Source organism: Eublepharis macularius, chromosome 1, assembly GCF_028583425.1.
Source record: "Eublepharis macularius isolate TG4126 chromosome 1, MPM_Emac_v1.0, whole genome shotgun sequence".
NCBI classification, from domain to species: Eukaryota; Metazoa; Chordata; class Lepidosauria; order Squamata; family Eublepharidae; genus Eublepharis; species Eublepharis macularius.
In genome coordinates, this window is record NC_072790.1 from 10646549 (window position 1) to 10671097 (window position 24549).

General features: G+C 46.2%; 1 protein-coding gene across 1 annotated transcript in view; it reads right to left on the reverse strand.

Annotated features, from left to right (window-relative positions):
• Positions 1 to 297: 297 nt before the first annotated feature.
• The window catches only part of ISM1 (isthmin 1), a 49312-nt gene continuing 25060 nt past the window's right edge, over positions 298 to 24549 (reverse strand). The window contains exons 2-6 of the mRNA XM_054981060.1: positions 16279 to 16518; positions 9897 to 10167; positions 8922 to 9065; positions 3563 to 3652; positions 298 to 1413 (exon numbers count right to left, since the gene is read on the reverse strand). Coding sequence (XP_054837035.1) covers positions 896 to 1413; positions 3563 to 3652; positions 8922 to 9065; positions 9897 to 10167; positions 16279 to 16518 — 1263 coding nt within the window. The 3' untranslated portion in view covers positions 298 to 895. The remainder of the gene's footprint in view (positions 1414 to 3562; positions 3653 to 8921; positions 9066 to 9896; positions 10168 to 16278; positions 16519 to 24549) is intronic.

Below are 24549 nucleotides of genomic sequence, written 5' to 3' on the forward strand. Positions count from 1 at the left end.
AAATGATCTAGCCCCTTGATTTGGTAAAAGTATCTCAGATGAACTTGCAAGCTTCCGTAGAGAGGAAGGGCATTTGAACGAGGTGTAACATTGCAGAGATCGCTGGTTTTACTTGTGGAACTCAACCCCAAGCCATCACTTTTGACAGGAATCCACCTCTTGCACAAGTACTATTTCACATGGGCCGTTTCCAGACGGCTTACCTGCCTCCGGAACGTTGCGCCATGTTGCAGGGAAAACGCGAAATTTCGCGTTTTCTCGCGCGAGAAAATACGGTATTTCGCGTTTTCCCCGCAACATGGCGTGACGTTCTGGAGGCAGGTAAGCCGTCTGGAAACGGCCCTGGTATTAATTTCTGCCCCGGCTACAATCAGCGTAGAGAATGGGCATCGTAAGAGCAGAGACTGTGCTGTCAGATACAGCCCTAGAGGAGATGATATGGGCCAGTCTCTGGAAGGTCTCTCTACTAGGTGAATCCCCAGTTAAAGTAATGGGGAGGGGTTGCATTGGAGAATCTTGAGATTCAATTCTTTTGACTATTACTTGGCTTTTTGTAGGGAGTGCAGAAGGATCCAAGTCTCGTGCCTGACTTACAGACAAGAGATCAAAATCCAGCCCCCAACCAAGCATGGTTTTAAACGTAACAGCTTCCTCTGATGGCGCATTACCGTGCAAATACCTGTTGAGGTGACAGCATGTCTGTTTGTAAAGAGGCCCATGTGATGTTTGTATGTGCATATATAAATAACATACCCTTATGAAAAATGTGTACCCGATACAGCTATATACAATTACTAGAACAGACTAACTCCATTTGGCAAGAGCGTATTCAATTCTGCATCACGCCCCCACCCCCAAATGCTTTGTAGTCTTTGAAAAAGATGGGCTGGTCTTTTCAATATTCCCTTGCTTCCTGGAATTGTTTGTAATAGTCCTCCTCCGAAGGGTTCTCTGTACATTTCTGACCATTGTTCGGGGGCCGGGCTTCATTGTATCTGCTCCAGTCTCCTTTGCAAATGATCCAGGGCAAAACGTCTACTTTGTAATGCAGTTCTGCTGAGAACTCTATGCTGATCAGGTTGGGTGTCCCTGCTCCTTTCCCTCGCGTAATGAGCTGCATGCTGTCGTCATAGCAGCAGTGTTGCGCTGCCAGGGTGGTGCTCTCCAAGGATAGCACGGAGCGGATGCAGTAACGGGCGGTCGGCTTATAGATTTCCAGTTTCTCCTTCGGTCCACTGGCATCTTTCCAGCGAAAGTTCTTCCGCTTAATCCGGTCGTAGATATCGGCAGTGCTGTAGGCCACTTCCGTGGGGTATGCACAAGGACACGTGGGGAGGTCATTGACCACTTTGTGCATGTACTTCTTTAAGAATTCGCTTTTGCAGCTCATCCATCTTTCACAGCTGTCCGTATCTGGGGAGGAGAGGGACAGAAGTCTCAGCTTAATGCATTTAAAAATGTAGCTAGCTTGGGATAGTGGTTAAAGTGTTGAACTAGGATCTGGAAGACCTACGATTGAATCTCCACTCTGCTGGGGAACCTTACTGCGTAAGCTTGGGCCAGTCACACACGCTCAGCCTAACCTCACAAGATTGCTGTGAAGCTAAAATGGAGGAGCGGAGACCGATATATGTCTCCCTGGGCTCCTTGGACGGAAAGAGAAGTTAACATTTACTAAAGAAGCATTTTATGATTGGCCCCATGGAAGCCATTTTGTGACTGGCCTTGGAAGCCTTAGCAGCCATTTTGTGGTGGCTCCTGTGAGAAACAGGATGCTGGATTAGACAGACTGCTGGTTTGCTCCAGCAGGGCTTTTCTTATGTTCACCCGACCCAACTGTTAGTGGTCAGCCTTGCCCTCACGACATTAAGAAGGCTTATGAATATGGCTATGCCATAAGCCCCTTCTCTGCATGTGTTTCAGACACAAAATACTGCCCAAGCAGGTAGAAATAGGGAAGCCAGATCCGTCTGGGAGACGGAACATTGCTAGCATGTGAGATGTCAGGCGGGGCCAGCTGACAGACCCCACGCCCCAGAGATGTGCAAAGACCCTAAGACAATAGAGTCTGGGGGCCAAGCTACACATGACGAATGACACTTGAACGGCAAGTGGATTGAGTGGAGGGCAAGTGAACAGGGAGAAATACACTTGCCATTCAAGTGTCATTCGTCATGTGTAGCTTGGCCCTCAGACAATAGAGTCTAAGACAATAGGATTAATTCAGGAGTTCCTGAATTAATCACGGCTACACACCCTACCGACCTTTCCTTATCCACTCTCCTATTTTCAGGCTGAGGAGGAGGAGAAAACTAACAGCAACCCCTCAAGGAGGCAAGAGAAAAGCAGAGGTGTTTTGCTGTTGCCTTCCTCTAGGGAGTAACCTCGTCTTCCTTGGTGGTCTCCCATCCAAAAACTGACCACGGCCAATCCTGCTTAGCTCCCAAGCCCTGACAAGCTTGAGCCAAACTGTGCAATTCAGGCTGCTGAGACAGAGAAACCGTCAGTTAAAAACTGATGATAGGCAAACACCGCTTTAGAAGGTGTTTCTGGCTCTTTAGAAGTGGCCTGGATTCCAGCTGAGTAAAACGTGGGGCGTCGGGAAGATGTTGCTGCCGATCCCAATGGCAGAACTCTCATGAATCCAGAACAAAGAAGAGAACCAAGCCCAGGGCAAGCAGCCCTTACAACTTCAGCATCCTTCGGCAATTTCGAGGAGTAAGTGGGGGAAAGCCAAGGCTGTATCGTGACCAGAGTGTCAAAGACTAAAGCCAATATAGTCATGAAGCTCATTGGGTGAGCTTGAGCCAGTCATTGGCTGATTCCACATACGTTGGATAATGCACTTTCAATGCACTTTAGCAATCATTTGGAAGGTGGATTTTTTGTTTCACACACGAAAAATTCAGTTCCAAATGATCTCTAAAGACGATTGAAAGTGCATTATCCAACGTGTGTGGAATCAGCCACTGTCTCAGCCGAACCGACCTCACAGGGGTGGTGTGAGGATAAAACATAGGAGGGGCAGACAACACATGCTGCCTTGAAATCCCTACAGGATAGGTGGGATAAAAATGTAAATTACAGATAAGCTGTGTGGCTAAGAGTCTGAATTTCTATTTACTCTCTGTAAAGCCTCCTCGATCATACTAGAAGCTGCTGTACTGTCGAATTTCTGCTTTTCCTTTCATATTTAAATGATGATTCCAGAAGTCTTTGGCACACCTGGGAGCAGAAAATACTCCTTAATGCAGTTTTCTTCAGAAACCCAGCTGGGAAGGGCAAGGAGCGCTCTGTTTCTGGGCTAGATCAAAGCCATAGCATAATAGTCGTTGGGAAGGGTCTACGAACTCAGCACCCTCCCTCTTAGCACTGGGAATGTTAACCACCTGAGAGAGGAACCATTTTCCTGCATGAGAACTAGAGATTTAAGCACACAGCAGGCAAAAGAAGGTTAATAAATTCATCGAATATCTCTATATTTATCTGAATGTATAAAAAAGAGAAAACTACAGTGAAGACTGAAATCTGCTTGTCTCAGAGGAGATCTGATGCTACTTGCCAACTTCAAACAGCTTTGTAGCGTTGAACTCTTCGCTCCCGGCAAGCAAACTCACTTCAGTGGCTGCAGTTCTGAACGTGTCTTCAATCCCTAAAGAAAGCAATTTTTAAAAACTGTCATGGGAAACATCAAAGACTGAAGAAACAGGCTTGCAGCAGTAGTCTACCAGCTGCTCCCGTTATACTCTAAATACTTGCATCTATTTAGAGAGAGAAAACATAAGAGGATAAAATCGACTTCTGGGTCCCAATGAAGATGGGAAAGCCTCGCCCACAAAACAAAGGGCAAAAATCACCTCATCTCACCTGCTTTCACACACATCGGATAATGCATTTTCAGCGCACTCCCGCAATCTTTTGCAATTGGATTTTTCAGAAAATCCGCTTGCAAGTGATCAGACGAGAGTGAAAGCACCCTTTATCTCATCCTCTCTCTCTCTCTCTCTCACACACACACACGCATGCAGTCTTCTCTCCATTGTCTGGAGTAAATACTTGTTTGTGCACTTTTAAGTGGAGTTTTAAGTTTCTGTGACTTCATAAAACATCAGAGCAATTTCTTGCATTGACTGGAAGCTAATGAGTAGGGCGGGTTTTTCATTATTTTATACTTGCAATGCAAACAAATAAGTTCTGAACATAAAAAATTCACCAGATGCTATGCCAGTGGGTCTCTGTAAAACACGGGATGTTCTACTTGTGTTACGGACTTCTTTTGACAATGTGTCTGAAAGATATGGCAGGGCAAATGTTCAGAAATGGATGTTAAGACCTGAAGAAACCACCAGCATAAGAACAATAGCAATAATCAGAGACGTTATGCCAGTTACAGGAGAGCTATGGATCGTCAAGCAGTTTCCACATAGCTCGGAGAATGTCTAAATGACCCATTTTGGTAGTAGGGTTCCCAGGGGCCCACCAGTGGCAGGCAAACTCCCAGGGATTTGCCCTCTCACCCAGCAATTGCCCAGCGAATCAGTGGGAGGTAGCAAACCCCCCAGAGGTTTCCCGCCACCAGCAGGCACCCAGGAAAAATGGAAGGGGGTACCTGAGAGAGAAGGGATAAAAGGCCTTGCCCCTAGGGGGAGAGGTTCACTCCTAGGGAGCAGAGCTGAGGAGAGGCTTCTGCAGACAAAGGGATCCCTCGTCCAGAAGCAGGGAGTCAACTTGAAGCCAGTCATCAGGAGATAGCTGGGAGCAGTCTAGCTAGATGCGTTAGAGTGTTTTGTTTTGTTTGTTCGCCAATGTTTACTGTTTTCCTCATCTTGCAAAGTTTTGAACACCAGTTATAATTAAACCTTTTAAAATAAAGTTGTTTATTATTCTGCCTGGGTCCTCCTCACACCTCATTCGGTCACGTAACAAATAAAACCTACTGGGAAAGAGTGGACAAAAGGGATCGGTTGGGTGCTCTGGGCCCTTCTGAGGAAACCTGTACCAGCGTGGTGGCAGCCTAAAGAGAGCTTCCCTGGGCCCCCGTCTGCTGTGACAATACCTCACAGGGTTGCAGTGAGGATACAGTGGGGAAGAACGATGTAAACTTCCTCGGGTCCCCGCTGAGAAGAAAGGTGAATTAATGTACATGTGAAAGACCTCCTTCTGAACCCCTGGAGAGTGCTTGTCAGTCGGAGTAGACCATACTGACCTTGAAGGACCGATGGTCTGACTCGGTATGCAGCAGCTTCATGTGTTCCCTTTGTCTACCTAAAGTGCCCAGGTAGAACATCGACAGCACCAGGCAATTCCCTGGCACCACATTTACAGCACACAGCACCAATTACGGCTGCTGCCCTCATCATAAAGTGCCACCTTTTGTTTTTCCCGACTCCACCCAACAGGAGAGCGATGGATTTGCCAAATTAAATTGGGAACGTTGGGATGTGTCTCTAGCATGCTTCAGTATTTCAGTCTCTGTGGTTGTTCCCGTGCTCTGCACCCAAACCTCAAAGTTGCCTCTTATTGGTGGCGACCAAGTCAGGCGGTCTGGATGGGCACCAGCCTTTGCCCAAGTTCTCTGTTTGAGCCAGAAGGCAGAAAAAAGGCTTTCTGGTGCACCCCCCATTTAGGCAGTCACCCTATCCCCAGGCTAAAAGGGTTGATTTAAGATGGTTATTCTCAAATGGGCAACTGCATCGGCCAGAGCAATTAACTGACAAAAGCACAACATTACAAAACAGTAGATTGCCATGCCAAAAAATTCTGTCTCTAAAAATACTTTGGCAAAATGCCTTCCAAAACAAGATTATCTTACAAGCCCTCCCGTGGAGATGCGGCCAGGTGCACATCACCTGGCAAACTGTTCCATACTTGCGGGGCCACACGGGGGCATGCCCGATTTCTCACAGAGGACATGCACGTTAGCCACAGGGACGGAACAGTCAGGAGAGCCCACCGGGTACCTCTCAGAGTTTATGAACTTATTAAATGATGGAATCAGGAGCTGCAGAAAGGGAAAGAACCTGTGGGGTGTGTGTGAGCATGCATGTGTGCGCGTGTGCACGCAGGCACAACCCCCCAGGTGTTCTTCACTCACTTTCATTCCAGGATCCACGGTCACGTAAACAAGCAGCGAACAAAAGCGAAACATTTAAAAGCGAAAGGTATAGATCATGCGTAGATGCCCTTGAACAGGCTATCACCAAGTCCTTTTCAGTAGGTTACGTAGCCTAAAGAGTACCCTGATCGTCTACAGCCAGTCATTACCAAATGTCAACCAGTATACAATGTCTGCAGCACACAGCCGCAAGGCATAACTTTTGTGCAACTCGTCTTGCACTGCGCTTTCTCTGGCTTTTGATCTCGACACCACTAGCTCGATGCTTCTTGCATATCAAAACAGCCCCCTTCACAATAAATCACTGGTCTTCTCTCCTACAGCGTGTGTGAATGGCTGATGAAGCTAGATATTCCGGAAACCATTCCGATACTTCTGCTTGCAGCATAAACAATGTTTTGATGTTTCAAAATGGTCAACGGATCCTTAACGGCAAAATATGACACTCGCCTGACTGAATTCCCAAGTGAATACTGTTAGGATACCATATACTTCTTTTGACTGCACCGCTGTTTAGTTCTCTTTAAAAAACCCTTTAAGTAAAAACTTTTTAAAAACGTTTAAGTATCTGAGCATGTTTTATAAATGCACCACTAAATTTAATGCAACATGATGGAGCTGGTTAGGATCGTACTGCGGCTAACAGAATGAGTTGGGAGGAACCAGTCGGCCAGTGTGGCGTAAAGAGTAGGACCTGGGATACCTGGGTTCAAAGCCCTGACTTGCCATGAAACTTGTCCCTCTCTCTTCCAGGCTAATAATGGAGTTGTTTTGAGGATGAAGGGACAACCACGTATGCCACTCTGAGCTTCTGGGAGGAAGGGTGGAATAAAAATATACTAAACAGAGAGACAGGTCCCTGGTTCATAATTTCATTCCTGCCACAAACTTGCTAGGTGGCGTCAAGACAAGCCCCTCCCAGCCCTATTTGAACTATGGTACAGGCCTACCTTACAGGGCAGTTGGGTTACAACATGATATAGTGAAGAGCTGAAAATGCCATATAAATACTAAAGGTAGGATGAGAGGGAAGTACAACGAAGAGCAAGGCAACCTCTGGTTGCAGGCTAGCGCTGAAGGTGGGAGGAGAGCTGGGGGGCAAGGCGACAAAACACACCGAACAACTGTGATAGAGTTGAAAGAGGCCACAGCTTTATGGATTTACAGCTTGTGGAGCACTGGCGCTGCATAGGGCACGGATCCGAGCATCGGCCAACCCGCCTGCTAGCCGATGACCTCCACATCCTCTGCTGAGGGGAGGAACCAGGGGGTGACAGTTAGTGGGATACCACGTGGGTGGGCACTAGGGTTGCCAGGCCCTCTCAACCTCCCGGTGGGGGACTGGCTCCTGGCACTTACCTCTGCTGTGTGTGGGGGGGGACGGGGGACGGGCGCATGCGTGCTCCCGCAAGTGTGATGACATCACTTCTGGGAAGTGACCCTGGGAGCATGCCCACGTGCTGCAGGGGCTCGGACTGGGGCCGCTGCGGAGTGCGGGAGTGCTCCTGCCTTCCACAGTGGCTCAAAACGTGCCTGTTTCAACCCAAATCGGGCTCATTTCGGGACCGTTTTGGTGCGGATCAGGCCCATTTTGAGCCACTGTGGAGTGTGGGAGTGCTCCTGCGCTCTGCAGCAGCCCAAAATGGACCCAATCCACACCAAAATGGGCCTGAAACGAGCCCGATTTAGGCTGAAACGGGCATATTTTGAGCCACTGTGGAGGGCAGGAGCGCTCACGCACTCCGCAGCAGCCCCGATCAGGGCCAAAATAGGCCAGATCCAAGCAGCTGCTGCAGACGCATGCTGAGCCACAGGGGAGCGCACACAGAAGGTGCGCGCCCACCCCCCGCTGGCCAGGTAAGTGGGGGCGGGGTGTGGGGGATGGGGTGTGGGGGATCCCCTGCCCCCGCCGGGGGTCTGGCATCCCTTGCAGGCACACCTGTGTGGATCTCCTGCCACCTGGGAGTGAGATGGACCTGACAGCCCCCAAGCTGGGCATACAGTTGCCACGTCTCACTCTCCAGACCTTGCGGGGTTACCTATAATAGGGAAACTGAGCTTGTGAGCCCCGTTTCCCCACAAACGGATCAGTGCCAAATGCCCAAACCACCTACTCTACTCCTAAAGGTAGGGTGCGGGCCATGAGGGCAAGTGCTGAGGGGCGGAGTAAGCTTCCCGTCAAGGGCGGGTGGTGGACCTGTGGTGTGACTGCGCCTCCCTGGTCCGCAGCCCTTTCCCTGCCCCCCAACATATGCACATATTTGATATCCAGGAGGCCATGACTCTACGCACAGGACGCATCCTGCTGAGAACTTCTGTAGTTGTCTTAAAGGAAGAAGGGCATGAGCAACTCCACCCACAAAACCTTGCATAATGTTATTCTTCCCGTTGCTCCAAGGTTTCGTATGTACTGTTTTTTAAGATGCAGTATGAGAATGGCAAAAGCAATTAGAACTTCAGAAGGCTGGGCATGGTTCATTTTTTGCAGCGCCCCACCTAGTGCATCTTGTAAGAAATGCAATTATTTTCTATTGCCTTATTATCAATAGGTCCTGTTGAGATCAGAGGGCGTGCAGAATGAACTGTGTTGTCCAAGGTCCTGATGTCATTTCCAGTCTTGACACATTGATGTCATTTCCAGTCTTGACAAATTGATGTCATTTCCAGTCTTGTAAAAGCACAATAAAGCCGGAAATTCCAGAAGTTTGGCGGAATCTATTGCTACACTGAAGATGATACTTGTCACCAGCATCCTGGGTTGCACAAGTTTCATAACTCAGGTGGACATAATCCAGCCGGGCCTTACCGGGGCAGTGGAGCCTATCACATGTCCGCGATTCAGTAGCTGTGCAGGCATAGCCACAGGATCTGGTGCGCTTCTGGTTGCCGCTTCCACAAGTTACGCTGCAAATGGACCACGAACTCCAGGCTCCCTCGCCATCTATGTAATCTGCAACATCAAAAAGGTGGAAAAATAATGGTCTGTTGATAAAAGTGGACAGGCAAAGAACAGAATTCATTTTGCCATCCCTGGAATGGTGATGTTAGGCATTTATACTTGCCTTCCCTCAGAAAAATGAAATATTAACTGTAATTAATTAGTTCAAAGCACTGGGTTGGATCTGGTTGACTTTACCACTCAGAGCTAGACTACAAGAGACAAATTACACGAAGACACTCATGTGAAGGGAGTCGCAATGTTAGTCGGGAAGCTGAGTTTAAAAGAGACCGGAAGGCTTTGTCAATTTCCCCTCTCTACAGAGCCAGCAAAGATCCTTTTCAGAGCTTTTGTTTATTTCCTCTTTGCCTCCAAAAAGGGGAGGTGAAACTGACAGAGCCTTTGGGAGGCAAAGGGGAAATCACCAAACCCTCTGAAGAGTGATCTTTGCCGGCTCTGTAGAGAAGGGAAATGGACAAAGCTTTCCAATATATTTTTTAAACTCAGCTTCCCAGCTAATATTGCAACTCCCTTCACATGCGCGTCCTTGTGGAATTTCTCTCTTGTAGCTTAGCTCTCAATCTCACCTCATTCCTCTCCTTACTACAACCTCCATCCCATAATATGCCTTTTGTTTATGCTCATGATTGTCAGCAGAGCCTTTTTGGTGGTCAAGGGAACCTCTCCTTTCTTTTTCGCCAGCAGAAAAACTGGTTGGCTCCAACCCATAGTTCTCTCGTCTGATTTCTACTTGACTGTCCCTTCCCCACTCCCATTATCCTACCCCCAACTGTTCTCACTCCCCTCACCTCCAAAGGCCAACAAGAGACCTGGAACTCTTACCGTACTCCGGCTGCTCCTTTGATTCAAATGTCCGGTGACTTGGGGCGTGCCTATCCCACCCGCCAAGAGGATTTAAGAAGTTGCTGTCCTCAGTCGTGCTATCGTACTTGTAATCCTGGTCACCGCTACTCATGCGCGTGACGGTGGATGGTGATCTCTGCCACCAGTTCCTCCAGTCTGGTGATGGTACAGGCCAGCTGGGTTTACCGCTTCCCTTTTGGAGATCCTTCTCTGATTCAGACTCCGGATCATCTACGACTTCTATAGTAACCTGAAGAATTAGGGAAAAGTGACTAAGTCAGCATTCACGATACTGAGAATCAGGGCTTTTTTTCAGGGGGAACGCAGGGGAACGCAGTTCCGGAACCTCTTGAAAAAGGTCACATGGCGGGTGGCCCCGCCCCCTGATCTCCAGACAGAGGGGAGTTGAGATTGCCCTCCGCGCCGCTCAGCGGCGCGGAGGGCAATCTCAACTCCCCTCTGTCTGGAGATCAGGGGGCGGGGCCACCCGCCATGTGACCATTTTCTCCGAGGGCAACCCACTGAGTTCCACCACCTCTTTCCCCAGAAAAAAAGCCCTGCTGAGAATGTATCACTGATTGGTTTTTTAAAACGGACACAAAGGGCTGATGCGATCTGGAAGTGACAGCCTAAAGGGCTGTGGAAACTAAGTGGAGAAACCATAAGTCAATGACTTATATCAAACAAAGTATTGCTTTTGTACTCTGCAGCTTTGGTCTTCAACTAGCAGGTCAGTTGCTTGCCAGCCGAAGATGGGCCCCACCACTATCTTCTTGGTTTGTCTGGAGAGAGTGAAAGAAAAGGGCGACTACATGTGATGCAAAAGAGAACAGAGCTCCTTTATATTTAATAACTGCGCAGACGATATTTTGGTACACGTAGCCTCTCCTGTTAAATACAGGAGAGCTTGTCCTCCTATGCATGTGCAGAGAAAAGGGGGGAAGCTGGACCTTCAATGTAGTTTTGGGTATAAAAGGGGTCTTCGACTTCAAAAAGGTTGCCATCAGTGGGTTTGTGGGAAGACAGAGATTCAGAAAAAGCTAGGCGGGGAAATGAAACCAGACTTGAACCTGAGAAATGTAGGCTGGAGACAGCTGCACACTGAAATAAGAGGAGGTGTGTGTGGAGAGGGGAGGTGTAGCAGGGAAAGCCCCGTTTCTCCCCACCTTCACAGCCACATCAACACATACACCTGGCCTTGCATTCAGGAAGCAGGGAGGAAGAAGGCCGATGGGTAGGCTGCCTACTTTCTTTTCCTCTAACATGAGGCCTGGTCATCTACCTGTCTGGCCAGCACAGTAACCTAAGATGCAAGGGTTTCCTTCCTGTTTCCCCATTTTGAAACTGAGTGGGGAGGGGAGGAAAGAGGTCCCTGATGGAGATGAGAGCCAGTCAGTCAGTGATTCTCTGAGAAAGGGGAAATGTGCCTTATGGCTGATGGAAGAAGCAGCCAATTCGCCTTGTGCAAATCTGGCTTCTCCTCAACCAGATGAAAATATCCCTCTGGATCCTGAACCTGGGCTAAAAGCTGCAACTGCGTAAGCAGTGAGAGGATTTTCACACTGGGCTCATTTACTTCCGCCAGGCCTCCACCTTGGATTGCCAACTCAGGGTTGGGAAATTCCTGGAGATTTGGAAGTAGAGCTTGGGGAGAGCGGCGTTTCGGGAGGTTATGACGCCACAGAGTCCACCACCCTCCAAAGCAGCCATTTCCTCCAGGGGACCTGATCTCTGCAGTCTGGAGTTCAGTTGTAATTCCGGGAGATCTTCAGGCCCCACCTGGAGATTGGCAACCCTACCTTATATTGGGAAACTAGACAACACAAGGAATTGTTTAAAGCACAATATTAAGCGCATTCCCCCATTATGGTATTCTTGGGCCTGATCCAGCACAGCCTTTCTACCACCAGGAAGCAGAGAAAGGGCTTCTTGACCGGGATTTTGTAAAGCTACATACAGAGGCCATCAGACAGAGATAGAACTCAGTATTTCCCCCAAAAAGTGTCCTGCAGTTTTAAAAGCTAACACACTTAGCGCCCTGCCCGTTGAAGTGGCCTGCAATGGACGCTGCTTTTATTTTATTTTATTTTATTTTATTTTATTTTATCGTATTTATATTCCGTCCTCCCCGCAAGCAGGCTCAGGGCGGATAACAACATTAAAACATTTAAAACATTTCATTAAACATTAAACATAAAACATTAAAAACATTGTATAAAGACATTAAAAATAGCAGCACTCTTTTCTTGGTGGCAACAGGAAGTGCAGCAGTGCAATTGAACACGGCAGCAGCTTCAGGACAGTGGTGGGCAGCTCTCATAGGGAGGGGAGTAGATGTTATATCCTTTGAACTGGTTTGGGCCCAAGAAGGTTCAAAGAGACGGCAGGAGGGCAAACGGTGCATTAAAATGACCTGTAGAAACGGCACTGAGATAAACCACACGCATTACAGCACTTCCCAGCATGCTTTATATTGCCTACCCTGAATTATGTATAGTTCTGTTAGTCACAGGTATGAAACGTCTTTTACTGACAAATGTAGAAAGTTCATTGATCATGCCTTGGAACACTATTTTACATTTTCTAAAATAATTCTCCAGCAATTTATCATTTGTTTGAAAATTGCTTGAGCCAGTTTGGTGTAGTGGTTAAGAGCGCGGGACTCTAATCTGGAGAGCCGGGTTTGAAGCCAGCTGGGTGACCTTGGGCCAGCCACAGCTCTCTCAGAGCTCTCTCAGCCCCACCCACCTCACAGGGTGTTTCATTGTGGGGATAATAATAAAATACTTTGTAAACCGCTCTGAGTGGGCGTTAAGTCATCCTGAAGGGCAGTATATAAATCTATTATTATTATTATTATTATTATTATTATTATTGAGCTCCTTGAGGAAAAGCAGGATAATAAATGAGACTGGTAACGGTCGAGTCAACTGATTCCAACTGTTGATGAGAGGAGGGCGCCCAAGTGCCCGTAGTAAACTGACTTTCAAAGTCTCTTGCCCACCTGTGTGTCACTGATACTGTCATGTTCATAGATAAGCAGAAAAAGAGGACATTTGTTCATATTTATACTCCATATGCACAGAAAAGGCAAGAGAACACCCCAAAGAAAATGACTTGGCAAACAAACCCAGTCACTTGACACAGGACCTCACTCTTTTTTGGAGGAGGAAGGAAGTGAAGCTGTTGCACACTGAGTAACTCTGCACGGCTGGCGGGAATGCGTGTTGTGCGCCTGCATGTGTCAAATCAATGGTGGCCGACAAAGGGGCTTTTCACCGAGGAGGACGAGATCTCTGCTCCCAAAGGAAATATGTCCACTGGCTTTAAAAAGCACCTCCTTTTCAAGAGCTTCCTATGAATTCATTTACTTGAGAGCAATGGTGCATTCGGCTACTCAGTTAGTAAAGGGGGGGAAAGCAGCACAGAACTAACAGCTGCTCAGATGTTTTCTTGTCTCGCTAACGCTGAAGCCACTGCAGAGATGGTGCAGAGGCGGAATGAAAATACTCAATTCTTGCGAGAGATCTACCCATATCATCAAGGACTGTTATTAATTTCAGTTGGCACTAGGATAAGACGAAGAAAATCCTGTCATAAGAAGGGAGTAATTTGGTATTGTCATGAGACAATGTTTATATTTAAGAATGGCTGATCTGTAGTCACTATGACTGCAATTTATTGTTATTGTTGTTGTTGTTGTTGTTGCAAGTGCACTAGAGGGATTTGAAATGTGGGTGTAAAATTGAGTATCTGTTCACTGTAACAACGGCTGACAATATTTTTTTGGCCTCCCCCCTCCCACAATGTCTACCTCTAAGGATGCTGGTGCACCAGTAAATACAGGGTGGGGTGGGAGAACAGACGAGGGCTGTACTTGATCAGGCCTACTGGGAGTAAGCTGAGCCTCGGAGGCACTGCCAATACCTCAGGAGCTTGCCTCAGCTGTTGCTATTATTAACATTATTTATAGTCTGCCTTTCTCACTGTGACTCAAGGCAGATTACACAGAGTAAGTCGATACGATCAATGGCTAGGACATTCAATGAACAATACAATAGGGTACAGATGGCAGAAATTTGAAAAAAACAATCACGAGAGCAAAGAATGCGATACAAAACTGATACAAAACATAAGCAATTTGACATGACATATTAAATGATGGGGAAACTACCCAGTAAGATATTACTTACAGCAATAGACAGTACTCAGTAGTATAGTCTACAATCCATATCCCTTTATTAAAGCATCTCTCTGAACCACTTCCTTCCACAATACAGTCCCATTACCTGTGTAAAAAAGCCTTCCTGAATAATTTGGTTTTGCTCAGTTTGCAGAAACCGGGAAGAGTGGGAATTTTCCTTATTCAGATAGGCTGTTCCATAACGTGGGGGCCACTATAGAGAATGCATGTATATAGGCAGCTGTTGAGTTTGCCCATTTGCTTGGTGGTATCTGCAGAAGGCCCTGTTCAGATGAATGAAGCTTCCATGGCAGCGTACAGGGACAGAGGGGGCCCCATAAATATGAAGGGCCAAGGCCACGAAGAGCTTTGTCTATGATAGCCCAAACCGTGAACAGAGCCTGGTTAAATGGTGAATGACGTTGAACAACGGGGGTTGGGAGGTAAGACTGTGCCCTGTGGAAACCCAGTACCAGTCCCTGGCAGTTTTGTCCCTTCAAGTTCTCCACAGTTAACACACACGTGTTCCAGTTGAAGCAACTTTATTAGAGACCCATGCAGTTCAGGGTGTTCACACAAAGGTAACAATTGGCAGAAGTGACAATTCAAACAAAGGCATTACTAATTATAGGGAAACTTCCCGCCCTTTGGGTCCGTTGACATTCTGGCGCAAAAACCCAAAGAAATGACATGGGAACTGATTAGTTTAGACTAGATAAGAGTACAAAGTGAAATCATCCTAGTCTCTGAGAAAAGATACATCCAAGGACACTTGCTACAAAAGTGAAAGTAAATATTTTCAACAGATAACGGAGAGGCCCCACTGGCTCTCCTGTACATTTCATGTTAGCAGTTTACACACTCTCAGATGACAGAACAGAATACAACTTTGGCGAATGGACAAGGAAATTGTTGTACATGGCTGAAATGGACAAATTAACAAGAAATTTGAAAGATCAAGATCCAAAAATATTTTTGGAAGACTGGAAAAAGCTGAAAAAATATATGGAAAAGAAATGGGATGTTAAGGGCCAATTATGGTCTTTCGAAGGGTTTTAATGATACTAAGTAGGGTAAGATATAGTTAAGATCTTTACCAATAACAAGATAAGAACAACTATAGTATAGAAACTATGGGATATTAAAAACGGGGGGCTGGAATGCTGTTGGAAGTCAACAGGGAAAAGGGGGTGGGGAGGGGGAGGGGAAATATATCTAGGGGAATTGAAATGGATTGTATTTGTGTTTTAATCTGATTATATATTGACCCACCAAATAAAATTATTAAAAAAAAAAGAATACAACTTTGGCAAACAGTTATCATCAGCACAAAATGCAAAACACAATATTGGTAGTAGGTATGCTGGCATACATGACACCCAGAAGGTAATTCTCACACTGAAAATAGCTAGTTACCAACAGCAACCCTTTGAGTCTGTCCCATGAGAAACAATTTAAACTAGTTCACGGCACATCCCCTGATACCGACTTCTGCCTCCAAGTGCCTCAACAGGATGGCATCTACTGTATCAAAGGCTGCAGACCGATCCAGGAGGAGCAACGATGAAGCGCGGTATTAAGATGGAGGTCATCAACTAAAGCCACGAGAGCCTTCTCCATCCCAGCCTGAAAACTGTCCTGAGTACAAGAGGTATCCAAAAACCCCTGGAGTTGGTCTGCTGCTGCTCTCTCACTGCTTTGCCCAGAAAGGTCAGATTAGAGACGGGGCAATCACCAGCCATGTCATTTTGTCTAGAGATGGTTTTGTAAGTAGTGGGCAGGTAACCTCTGCTCTGCTTTCCACTTCTTGGCTGCATTCCTAACACTGCCCCCTCCCCTAGGAACAGCTTGGACAGGGAAGAAGCTGTAGCAAAAAATGCAAAGCCTGCAGCGAACTGGTAGAGTTCCAAGCCTATATATGTCCCTTTCCACTGCACATTCCATTTATGCTATAGGATCTTATATAGGTCAATACAGCAGTTAATGTACCATCAAATCTGATCTCTTTTCAATATTTTATTCTAACAATTTGAATTTGCTTCCATGCCAGGAGAGAGGCTGGTCTGGAAAACGGTGTCAAGTAAGAATTTAACAAGGCAGTCTCTAGCCTAAGCCCACTGATTTCATTGGAATAACGCTGCATAGGATTGCACAGTCAGTCTCCCAGAGCAGATTTACCTGGATGTTGGGATTTTGTCCATTGATGTCTGCTTTAGAAAGGTCAGGAAAGTTTGGGAGATCCAGAAGGAAAGACCGAGGCCCATCTCTTTGTAAAGACGCCTGCTCATTTTCCTGCCTGAATTGTTGTTTGGCAAACGGCCTGTGTGCTGCTTGGGGGTCAGGATAGCTCCGCCTGTCCTCTGGATTTAGGGTGAAGCTGGAGTCAGAAGATGAACGGCTGTCTGCGTTGAGCGTGTCCTGGATGAAAAAGAGGAAAGGAAGCCAACGCAAGAGTCAAGAGGGAGTGTGATGACTCGCGCAAATTCCGAAGATCTCAAATGATGACACTCTTGTCTAATCCCCCTCCCTTTGTTTACCGGTGCACCAACAAACCATTTAAACAAACAAAGTCCATGCTGGAAAAGAGCAGGCTGCTTGGAAAAGGCTTCTCTTAAGTAAAGAGAACCTAAAGACAGGGAGGCAGCCCTAGAGGAATCTCTGAAAGCACCCCATGGATCAATTTATGCTCTGCTACTACACAGAAGACTGCCTGTTAACAGTGCAAACCTAAGCATAATCACAGCCTTCTAAGTCTACTGAAGTCAATGGAGTTAGCAGGATGTAGCTCTGCTTAAGATTACACTGTAAGAACTAGACATGGGCATGAACGAACCCCCCCGAATACTCTGTTCGTTGTTCCCAACCACGAACAACAAACATGGACGAACATGAACTGTTCCAGGACATGTTTGTTGTTCGTGGGGGGGCAGAACCCCACCCCCACCCTCACTTAGCCCCCACCTCCCCTCAAACCCACTTACCTGGCCCTTTAAAGATCCCTTTAAACTATCTGCTGGCAGGCGGCAGGGGGGGGATTCCCCCCTGCCACTGCCCGCAGATAGTTTAAAGGGCCCTGTCCTGGCAAAAACAGCAGTCTGCTGGCAGCTAGTTTGAGGGGTTACAAAATGACCTTCCCAATGTCCAATACCCACCGAATTTGCAGGGGACATAGTTCTCACTGTCCTCTGAAGACCCCCCAAGTTTCAGAGAGATTGCACCCCGTGAAAGGCATGATCCACGGGTCTCCCCGTTGGCTGTCATTTTCTCTTCACAGTGGCAAAAACGGGACTGTCTGCTGGAAGTACTTTGAAGGGTTAAAGCCGGAAGGAGTTCAGACAGAGTTCAGTCCCTCCCTGCCTCCGGTTGCCAAGGGGATTGATTGCAGGTGCCAGACTGTCTGGCTTGCCAAATGGTTGCCGAAGGCAACGAATGAGGCTTGCAACGACCACCTGTTCGTTTAGGATGGGGTCTCACGAACAGCTTGTTCGAGAACAGCAGATTAGGCTGTTTGTGGTTTTTTTCTGTTCGTAATGATGTTCATGCCCCTGTCTAGTAAGAACGATACAAAAGCAAGTCTTGCTTTGGCACTGGAACCAAAACCTGTCCCTACTGCCCGACTACAAGGTACACCTGCTGCACCTGTGCTCTAACCACAAGATATTTGACAGCGTAAGCATGAAATCTCATCAGATCTTGGAAGCTAAGCAAGGTCAGTACATGGACGAGGGGCCACCAAGGAAGACTCTCCAGAGGAAGGCACCGGCCAACCACCTCTGCTTCTCCCTTACCTTGACAGCCCCTTGCGGGGGTTGCCGTAAGTCAGTGGCAACTTGACTGCACATATGTACGTAGGTAAGCATAAAATCTTCAGCCTAAACACACATCTGCTTTCCCAACATTAGAGGGGTCTAATGGTTAACAGTTCTGCATGACAACACATGAAGGTTTACACTTCTGCAGCCTCCAAGAGGTTAATGTAGTGATCCCCAACACACTTCCCGCCAGTGTGTTTTTTGGTGCCTACTTTCTTCTCCACCAAACAAAGAGCCTTCCTCTGCCTCGCTGGAGTGGGAGGTCATTTAGAAAAGCTCAGGAGGTGCCGCCTTTGTTTCTCCAGAAGCAGCTACTACGGCCACCACAGGAAGACACTTTTGAAAATTACCCGCCTGCAATTACTTCCCAAAGAGTTCGTGGGATGACCATGTGGTCCAATGGCATGCTTAAAAACCACACTCAGGAATTTAATGCCAAGGTTCCAAAGAATATATTTTATATTAATATTGTTGGATTTTTGTTTAGTTTGCATTTCAGATTTTATTTCATGGCCATGAAAACAAGACAACAAAGCAAGGAATTGATTCAGACATAACACAAAACCAGAGTTTGGCTAGAAGCTGCACCAAAGTTATTTAAAAAAACCTTGTACAGTTATATAAACTCTTTGGTCTTGCTGGCATAGCAGGAAGGACAAATTCCACTGCAACTGTGACACACAGAATGAGACAGCTTCAGTCCTTCCAGACAAAGAGAAATACCAAAGATGGAGCCTCCCCACACACTGTCAAAAGGCAGCCAGCCTGGGGTGGTGGTGAAGAGTATCGGGCTTGGATCTGAAAGGCCCAAGGCTGGAATCCCACGCTCCCACGGGAGTCCAACCCTGCTGCCCTCTCTGCCATGGAAGCACTCCGGTGACCCTGGGCCGGTCAGCCCAACCCATCTCACAAGGTTGTGAGGATACAATGCAGGGGAAGAGAACGACTCAAGCTGCTTTGGGTCCAGACTGGGGAGAAAGGTGGGGTCCAAATGAAGCAAGTGAATGAATGAAGATGCAATCTTGTGTGTCAAAGACTGGGAGGTGGGCATATTATCAGGAAGACTACGATGACTACTTTTTCCATTTACGAGGAGGGGGAAAGAGAAATTGAGCTGGACAGATAAGAATGTAAGAGAGGGTTGACTAGATCAAGCCAAGGGGCCGCTCTCGTCTAACCTCTGACGTCCTGTAGCAGCCAGCCAAATGCTCCTGGGACATCCACAAGCCACGCAGGAAGCTAACAGATCTCCACTGCTTCCAGTATTTGGGATGCACTACCTCTGAACATGGAGATCCCATTTAGCTGTTGAACAAGTAGCGCCCGACTGACTAATTTGTCTAATCCCCCTCTTAGGCAATCGAAACCAAAGGCTGTCCCAACTGTTCTCCTGAACATATCCGAGAGCCAAACCACATGTTGCTGCATGTTCTTCTCTTTCACTCTTGGTTCCATTCTGCCTGTACTCAGTCGTCTGTGGACTTTTGTGGGGTGAAACTTTCCTGTTTCCCCTTCCTACTGCAGCCCACTGAGTGACCCCCAGACTTTGTTCCTGGAGGACAGCGGACTCCAAGAACAGTGTGGGAATGAGGTAAGGCTCTGCGGTGGGAGAGAATTGGCTGAAAATGCCACCCCCTCTTAGGCAAACAGAAGTGCCATTCCGTTGGAGGAACTGTAGGGTTGGATACATGCCGACAATCTGTTTCTTTGCCTCATAAAAACCAATGCGGGGGAAGCGGATGGGGAGGCTACGCATCACAGGGAACAACAGCATTCAGTCGTCTCCCTTGTGGCTTCTGCACAGAAGAAGCTCATGGTCAACACTCAAGTTACCCTTTAGGGGGATGGAGCATGGAAGAATTGTGAAGCGTAACTTTTAAAACAAAACTTCCAACACTGGTGCCAATATGTATCATTCATCACGCCCAGTAACACAGGAACTAGGGTGCAGTATAGATGCACCCACACCTCCTACATCAACAGCAGTGGGTGAAAGCAGCTCAAGAATCGCATCTTCTGAATGATGTGCTGTATCTCAAGGGCAGGGAAAATTAGACTTCTCCAGAGTCTCTTGCAGGAGAACATCTGGATCACTCAAAGACCCCTCATTTAGTTAACTCTTTCATCCCACACAAGCACGTATGTGGCACTCTTTTCTCTGAAAGTCGTCTAGTCTAGTGATAAATACTGCAGCCAAATACGTTCCTTTTCAGGTGGACTGAAACTATCTTCTCTCGCGCTACCTGAGAGGAACGGCTTGCTTGAAAATGAGGTGGCTTTTTTCAGGGACTTCCCATAGCTGTTAATAGTTTTCAGTAAGCAGCTATACTCTGTTCTTTATCCCTCCCCCAACCCAATCATCATTCACTAACCTTGCTAAATTTATTCCTGGGCTGTTTCCACAACCCAATTCTATTAATATTCATTCAGAAGTACGCCCCAGAGTGGGCCACAATCTTAACCATCCCTTTCACACTGGGACCTTAAAGCATTTCAGCACCGTTTCTGCTTCCCATGTTTGCGGGACTTTCACACTTGCAATGTAGTCATGGGACGCAGAACCAATGTTTGTCCACAGCATCCCTGATTTTTCCCCGTGGACATACCGCAATGTTGTTTTGAAGCCACTGCCAAGTCGCGTCTAGCCCGATTAATGTCAGTGTGAACTCTATATTCCTTTTCTGCTTCTCTTCTCCCCTCTCTCCTTTTCCCCGGGAGCTGACTGGTCTGTGTAGAATTAACCACTCCCACGCTCCTCAGCTCTCTAAACTCCTTTTCCTTCATTTTTATCAGTAAAGTGAGGTAAGGGTCATAAGGCTGCTTCTCCGTTGGTTTCCTTCCTCCCGGGTATGCACCCACTCTCTTATTTTTTCCCCAAAGCCAGGAACAATTCTTAAGCTTGCTGCTAATTCCCTTCTGATTTTAAAATCCAGGAAAGGGTTAGATGGCTGCTTTTCCCATTCTCCCTTGGGGTATGCACATACGCTCTTTTTTTTCAAAGATAAGAATGGGTTGATTGTAACACTGTAACGTTACTGCACTTTCCTCCTGGCTTTAAAAGCCAGGAACGGGTTAAATGGCTGCTTTCCCCTCCCTCCCAGGCATGTTACAGGCTTTGCCAAAGAGAAAAAAACCCAAGCATTTTGGCACAGCCCCACACAGACTTTTGCACAGACTCTTTGGAATTGTAAGATTCATAGATGTCATCAAGGCATTGTTCCTAAACATACTGAGTAGGAATTAAGTCCTAACGAACTCAGTAGGAATTACTTCTGAGTAAATATGTTGAATAATATAATAATAATAACATTCAATTTATATACCACCCTTCAGGACAACTTAACACCCACTCAGAGTGGTTTACAAAGTATGTTATTATTATCTCCACAACAATAATCACCCTGTGAGGTGGGTGGGGCTGAGAGAGCTGAGAGACCTGTGCCTGACCCAGGGTCACCCAGCTGGCTTCAAGGGGAGGAGTGGGGAATCAAACCTGGCTCTCCAGATTAGAATCCCGCACTCTTTGACCACTACACCAAACTGGCTGAGGATTGAACTGTCAAATTAATATCACTCATGGCCCTCAAGACCACTTTAGATGTGGGAGAAAGAGGCATGAGGTATACACGTTTTCATTTCATGGCTCAAGTGGAAACTTGTGCAGCTCCCCAAGTAAATAATATGTTTGTGAAAAACCTGTGTTGTCACTCTCCCTCAGCCCTTGCGTGTACTATTATATTAGGGTTAAGTATTTACAATCAGGTGTACAGCTGCAATAGGAAATTGCCAAGCTAATGCATTCAGGCTCAGATAGGGTTGCCAGGTCCTGGTTGGGAAATTCCTGGAGATTTGGGGGGTGGAGCCTGGAGAGGGCGGGGTTTGGGGAGGGGAGGGACTTCAGCTGGCTATAATGCCACAGAGTCCACCTTCCAAGGAAGCCATTTTCTCCAGGGGAACTGATCTCTGTCACCTGGAGATCAGTTGTAATTCCGGGAGATCTCCAGCCACCACCTGGAGGCTGGCAACTCTAGGCTCAGAACTGGTAATTCTCAAATTTCTTTACATTAACAGCCCCATAGAATGGCTGGCTCAGTAATATTATCCCCATACTGCAGATGGGCAGCCAAGGATGAGCACAGAGTCTTGTGTAAAACCATTACTAAGATTGTAGCTTACTAATGGTTTTAGGGACGCTACAGTTCTTGCTGCCTTCATGTTCCGCAGCAACTAGTATGGGAAGCAGTTAAGGCCATTTTTTTTAAAAAGGAAGAATAAAGAAAGCGTCATTTTAGAGTAGGAAAGGTACTAAACAAAATGGGGGTTATTTCTCATGGTACTTCCTACAGCCTCTCCTAAATTTACTTATTGACAAAAATGAAGCTAGAGCTTACTATAGCAGATAGTAAGATAGCCGATAGCCCAGTCTTCCTGATTCAATAGAAAGCCACAAGGTATTTGAGAATTGGAGCAATGACCCTGGTATACAGAGGGCTTGACTGGAGCCCTACCTCAGTTATAAATGCTATAATATTTTTGGGTTGGTCCACAGATAAAAACTACCAGAATAAGGATTGTCTCAAAACCAAGGCTCATTTTGAGGGGGAATGCACAGGAATGCAGTTCCGGCAGTTCCCCAAAGAGGTCACATGTCAGGTAGCCCTGGACACTTGACTCTCGGCCATTTTGGGCCCATTTCGGTCTGGACTGGGGCCAAAACGGCCCGGCTCGGGCTTCTGACGGGTGGTGGATCACTCTCCTGCTCATCAGCGGCCTGATCCTGACCATTTTGGGCCCCTTTTCAGTCATTTTCAGCCCCCTTTTGCCATTTTAGGCCCAATTTTGGCCCTGAATGGCCAGGATTAGGTCCAAAACAGCCAGAATAGGTGATGTCAGGGGGCGTGGCATATGCAAATCAGTGACACCAGTGACACACTTCCGAAGATGGCAAGAGGTGTGGTATATGCTAATGAGTTATGCTAATGAGTTCCTCCAGCTCTTTTTCTACGAAATGACCCCTGCTCAAAACAATTTTAATGCAAGAAGCAACTAAAACATTTTATGCTGTCTTCTGTAAGCCTTGTTCAAGAATTTACTAGGGTTTAAAAATATGTCAAATAAGTGCTGGAAATGTAAGAATTGTACAGGGACGTTCTTTCATATGTGGTGGTCCTGTAAAGAGGTGCACAGACACTGGATAATGGTACACAAACTAATACAAACTATTTTGCAGATATCAATTCCTCTCAAACCAGAAACTTTTTTATTAAATTGTATGCCGGATATGAGCAAGGAGCGAAGACATTTGACAATTCATATAGTAACGGCGGCTAGAATTTTATTAGCGACTTACTGGAAACAACAAAGAATTCTACAACAAGAAGAGTTAATAGTGAAAGTAACGGAAACTGCAGAAATGGACAAATTAAATTCGCTAATAAAAGGGCAAATGGAAGAAGATTTTTCTGCACATGGGGTCCCTTCTACAAATGGATGACAAATAAATATGATGATTAAATATAAGGGTAATAGTATACGATACAATAGAATTCACAGTTAATGATGTAGTAGGACGAAATACAGGAGGTGAAGAACCAGATAATGGATATAGGCACGCATAACGATAACTCTCTCATGTCTCTTCTATACATATGTGGAAAACAATAAAAATACTTTTTTAAAAAAAAGGAATTTACTAGGGTCATGTGATCTTGAGTCAAGTCCTCAAACTAGCAGTTACCCATCCTTTAAATATAAGGGAACGTCTCAAAATTATAAATTCTGTCACTATAAATACTCTGCATATGACTACAAATATATTACCTTGTACGTCGCAGTATGTTCTAAGAGGCCAATTCAACATACAAGATACATAGGCGCCATTCATTAACCGCCCATGTGCAGATGAATAGCAATACACACCAGCAGGGCAGCTTGCTTGGTCCACCCTTATATATTTTGTGGGCAAAACACATCCAGTTTATACACAGGTTCCACTAACAAGAAGGATTCTCTACATGTATATTTGATACTTCAGTGAGAATAGAAAATATAACTGTTGAAGTAACAAAAGTTCGTTATCCTATCTGCAAATCAGACACATCTATCACCTGCATCCCAGTGTTTATTTATTTGTTTTTATTTTATTTTATGTCATTTATAGTCCGCCTTTCTCACTGAGACTCAAGGCGGGTTACACAATATGAGATTAGTACAATCAGTATCAAGTACATTTCCATACAGTATCAAGGACATTTCATAAACAATACCATAGGGTAAACAGACACAAGTTTAAAAAGACATAGCATTAGCAAGAATCCAATACAGAGTAGAAGAAATATTGAAACAGAACATAAGCAATTCTAGGACTGACATTAGACAACATGAAGCACAGGTAGTACAAAGGAGTACATATTTAAAGCAACAGATAAAATGTAAGGCGGTATAATGATAAAGTCTATGGTTCCTAACTCATTAGCAAAGCATCTTCCCTACAATACAGCCCTCCCATTTGAGTAAAAAGCCTTTTTGAATAGTTCGGTTTTGCATCGTTTACGAAAAGCCAGGAGAGTGAAGAATGGTGTGAAATGCTTTGTCTGGAACAATAAAATAATTAAAATGTGTTTTAACAATATCACTC